General features: G+C 41.3%; 1 protein-coding gene across 1 annotated transcript; it reads left to right on the forward strand.

Moving 5' to 3' along the window:
- The first annotated feature begins 1,128 nt into the window (after positions 1-1,128).
- LOC105570724 (uncharacterized protein K02A2.6-like) lies at positions 1,129-3,561 on the forward strand. Its single transcript, XM_012028162.1, has one exon. The coding sequence runs from the start codon at positions 1,129-1,131 to the stop codon at positions 3,559-3,561; it is 2,433 nt and encodes an 810-aa protein (XP_011883552.1).
- The last annotated feature ends 800 nt before the right edge of the window (positions 3,562-4,361 follow it).

Genomic DNA, 4,361 nt, shown 5'->3' on the forward strand with positions numbered 1-4,361 from the left:
CTGAACTACTGTATGCCAAAAGGGCGGTAAGCTGCAGCCAATGCATCGAGACGTATTTAGATAAGGAGGAAGATCTCCGAGCGCGAGACCGCGTGCGGATGAATTATGAATCGGAGATTACAAGAAGAAACTAAAAAGGTATAATTTTATAATATGTAAAATATATATATGTGTGTGTGCATATATTTTTTTTCTTTTCAGAAAATTAACATCGTCGTTCTCCGCCGCAGAAGGAAACGGAAATCCAAATACGTCTCGATGCATTCTCTGCAGCATACTGCTCTTTTGGCGTGCAGTAGTTCTATGTTACATCGAATGCAGCAAATTTTTTCATCCCACGACACATTGTATAATCGCGAGGTCAATGCACGATACCGATTTTTTTCGACATAGGAGTTTATCCCCTAATCGGTCGCGCATGATAACATTGCTGACACATTTTTGTACCATGGGAAGAATCGAGACACCAAAATCGGATCGCTATTTTAATGTTTAGAATTTAAGTTAGTTTAGATTTTTTAAATTTAAATTAGTTTATTTAGTTTATTTAGTTTAAATTAGTTTAGTTTATTTAAATTTAAATTAGTTTAGGTTTAAATTAGTTCAGAATTTAATGCAAAGAAATTTAAATTAGTTTAGGTTTAAATTAGTTTAGAATTTAATGCAAAGAAATTTATTTTTTTCTACAATGATAAAGTTTAGATTTTTAAATTTAAATTAGTTTAGGTTTAAATTAGTTTAGAATTATTTTTCTGTAATGATAAATGTAACAGTGTGATATATATGTTTATTTTCTATAATAAAATAAAAAATGTTGCCAAATCATGAAAAATATATACAGGGTGGGCCATTTTAATTTATACAGTCGATTTTTTAAAAAACTAAAAGAGATATGAAAAAATGTTTCAGACAAAAGTTGTATGGTTTCGAGGGGGACATAAGATGGTACCATAGGTTTGACCTTGAAGAGTAATTTGAAGGTCACATGAAGGTTACCTTCAATTTCTTAAATGGAACCTACTATTTCTCGTTACATATTCTTGTAGGTTATCTCGAGAGCTAACGATTAATCCTAACCTATTGGTGGATGAACATCCTCTCCCTACCACTGATGAGTTATTCGCATGAATGGCAGGAGGAGATAAATTTACAAAAATAGACTTAAAACAAGCTTACTTACAGATGGAAGTTCGTGAAGAAGACCGCGAGTTAATAACATTGAATACACATAAAGGTCTTTTTAGGAGCACTAGGCTCGTGTACGGTATTGCATCCGCGCCTGCAATTTGGCAGCGCGAGATAGAGAACATATTACAGGGAATTGACGGTATTTCCATTCTCTTGGACGATATTAGGATTACCGGTCCTAATAATGAAATTCATCTCAACCGTCTCAAGCAGGTGTTGCAACGTCTAGCTAATGCTAATATACGCATCAACGAAGAGAAAAGTGAATTTTTCAAAGATAGTATAGAATATTGCGGATACAGAGTTGATAAAGAAGGTATACATAAAACGGTTGGAAAAATGCAGGCAATTGACCAGATGCCACGACCCAAAAATGTAACAGAGTTACGTTCCTTTTTAGGAATGGTTAACTATTATGGCCGTTTCATAAATAATTTAAGTACAATTCTTACACCGTTACATACTCTTTTACAGAAGGACATTCCGTACAAATGGTCGCGTGATTGCGAACAAGCCTTCCAAGAGGCTAAACGTCAGTTTAAAAGCGACACAGTATTAGTACATTTCGATACGAAGTTACCGCTCATTCTGGCTACGGACGCAAGCCCTTACGGTGTCGGGGCAGTCCTATCACATCGTTATTCCGATGGCACGGAGCGTGTTATACAGTATGCGTCACAAACTTTAACGGATACGCAGAAAAAGTACGCGCAAATAGACAGAGAAGCTTATGCGATAATATTTGGAATCCGAAAGTTTCATCAATATTTATACGGGAGTAAGTTTACTCTCTACAGTGACCATCGGCCTTTAGTACAAATTTTTTCACCTTCCAAGGCCTTACCTACGTATACAGCATTAAGAATGCAACATTATGCAGTTTTCCTTCAAGGATACAATTTCGAGATTAAATACAAGAATTCTGAACTTAATGGTAACGCCGACTGTCTATCACGCTTGCCTATCGGTTGCGAATCTACTGCAAAGTACGATGTAGTGGATATCTACGAGTTGGAAATATTACAGAATATGCCAATCTCGGTAGACAGATTAGCACGCGCTACTAGCGAGGATACACAATTACGAGAAATATTAAATGCGTTACGAAATAAACAAAATATTCCTGCAAAATTACGTTTCAATATTAATCAGGCTGCGTTCAGCATCCAACAGGACATACTTTTATGTAATGGAAAAATTGTTATACCGAATTCAATGCGTGAACAATTACTGCAAGAGCTTCATAAGAATCATTTTGGTATTGTCAAAATGAAGGCACTGGCGAGAAATTTATACTGGTGGCCTAGTCTCGATCGCGCTATTGAAGAAATAGCAAGAACTTGTAGTATTTGTAATACATACCGAAACGATCCACCTAAAGTGGAGGTACACGAGTGGGAACCTGCAAAGGCATCTTTCGAAAGAGTACACGTTGATTACGCGGGACCTTTTATGAATACGTACCTGTTCGTATTTGTGGACGCTTTTTCGAAATGGCCTTTCGTGTACCCAGTCAAAGATATGACCGCGAGTACGACTATTCGAGTATGCAGGGAAATTTTTACAGATTTCGGGTTGCCAGAAACAATGGTGATGGACAACGGACGTAACTTTAGATCGTCCGAATTCCTAAGATTCCTGACGACTTGTGGAATCAAACCTTTTACAGCACCTTACCATCCGTCTACCAACGGACAGGCAGAACGTTTTGTGCAAACTGTAAAAAGTTCCCTACGCAAGATACTTACCGACCCGAGAAATAGAGGACTAAGTTTAGACGATGCATTACGTACCTTTCTTGTGCAATATAGAATAACCCCCCATTGCGTCACAGGGGTGGCTCCGGCTGAACGGATGTTCAAACATCAAATGCGTTCACGTTTTACAGTTAACTTGTCAAAGGAACCAAAAATTGTTACAAGCGTTAATGTAGATAAGAAGTTTCGAGAATTTTCGGTGGGGGAAACGGTGCGATGCCGCAATTACAGTGGTCCACTTAAGTGGAAACGCGGCAAAATTATCTATCGTACAGGGAAGCTACACTACCGAGTTAGACTTGACGACGGCCGAATTTGGGAGCGGCATGTAGATCAACTTCTCCGTTCGGGAGAATATAGGGACCACTCGGGAGAACCGGGAACAGAGATGGACGTAAATCCACCCGATGTGATGGAGGAGCGTGAGAATGAGACAATACCACAAAATGTTGGCGATGCAGAAGTACGGTTGCCGGCCGAACCGGCGGAAGGTTCACCACCTCAAATAGAGGAAGCTCCAGAGCTCCAGAGCCTGTACAAAGAAGGGTACTTCCGGAGCGAAATAGGAGGCCGCCAACACGGTTGGCAGATTACTGTTAGTGCGAAAACGTTCTAGCGTATAACTTCCTTCTACGGAGGGAAGAGTGTTGTGTGATTACGTTCGAATAACCGCGCGTATTAGAGTTGCGGCGCCACTACAGGCGCGACCAATGAGTAGCGTAGACGCCACTATAGGCGCGACCAATGAATAGCGTAGGACGGCGACCGTAGGTTGGTACCTCGCCGATTACCGCGCGGAGAAAAACGAACTTCCGGTATCGCTCACGAAGGAATACACACGTGCCTTGTCGTGCTCTCCGATATTGTACGCGCTAGCGAATAAAGGAAAGGATTGAGAATCTTCCACTGGACTTATTTACCAGCATCCTACATAACACTGTCCACAATGTTTTTCTTCTCGATCTCGTATAAAATCTCCTACTGTGATGTGGCAGGCTTCCGGACCGATTATACACATAAGAAAGTCACTGTCAGCAGCCAGGTTTAGGCGCTTGACCCCGTGATTCATAACATGGAAAATAAGAATACGCGCAGCTGTGTCGACGCTAATCAAAGGCATCTCCGATGATATCTATTACATGCCAATGCAGTAGATGCGAGTTTAAACGTGGAACTTCCTGGCATCACGTGTCTAGATAAGAAAGACTTTGTTAGCAGCCAGGTTTCGGCGCTTCCCCCTCGTGTGGGCCACCTTGTCGTGTTGAGGGGGCTTAAGGCGGGCACTCCGGAGGTTTTCCGGAGGGCTCGCCGACTAAGAGCCCACTTGGCCAGTGTGTATGGCCAGGCCGAACACCGGCCGGAAAGGGTGGGGAAGCGGTGTCCCATGGACACTTGTCCGGAAGGGCACCGCGGACG

This window comes from Vollenhovia emeryi, unplaced genomic scaffold (genome assembly GCF_000949405.1).
Source record: "Vollenhovia emeryi isolate VEMERY1.0 unplaced genomic scaffold, V.emery_V1.0 DF941966.1, whole genome shotgun sequence".
Lineage (NCBI taxonomy): Eukaryota > Metazoa > Arthropoda > Insecta > Hymenoptera > Formicidae > Vollenhovia > Vollenhovia emeryi.

Bases quoted from the DNA above. Each gene is read 5' to 3' on its own strand.
- LOC105570724 (XM_012028162.1), top strand. From the start codon at position 1,129: ATGGCAGGAGGAGATAAATTTACAAAAATAGACTTAAAACAAGCTTAC.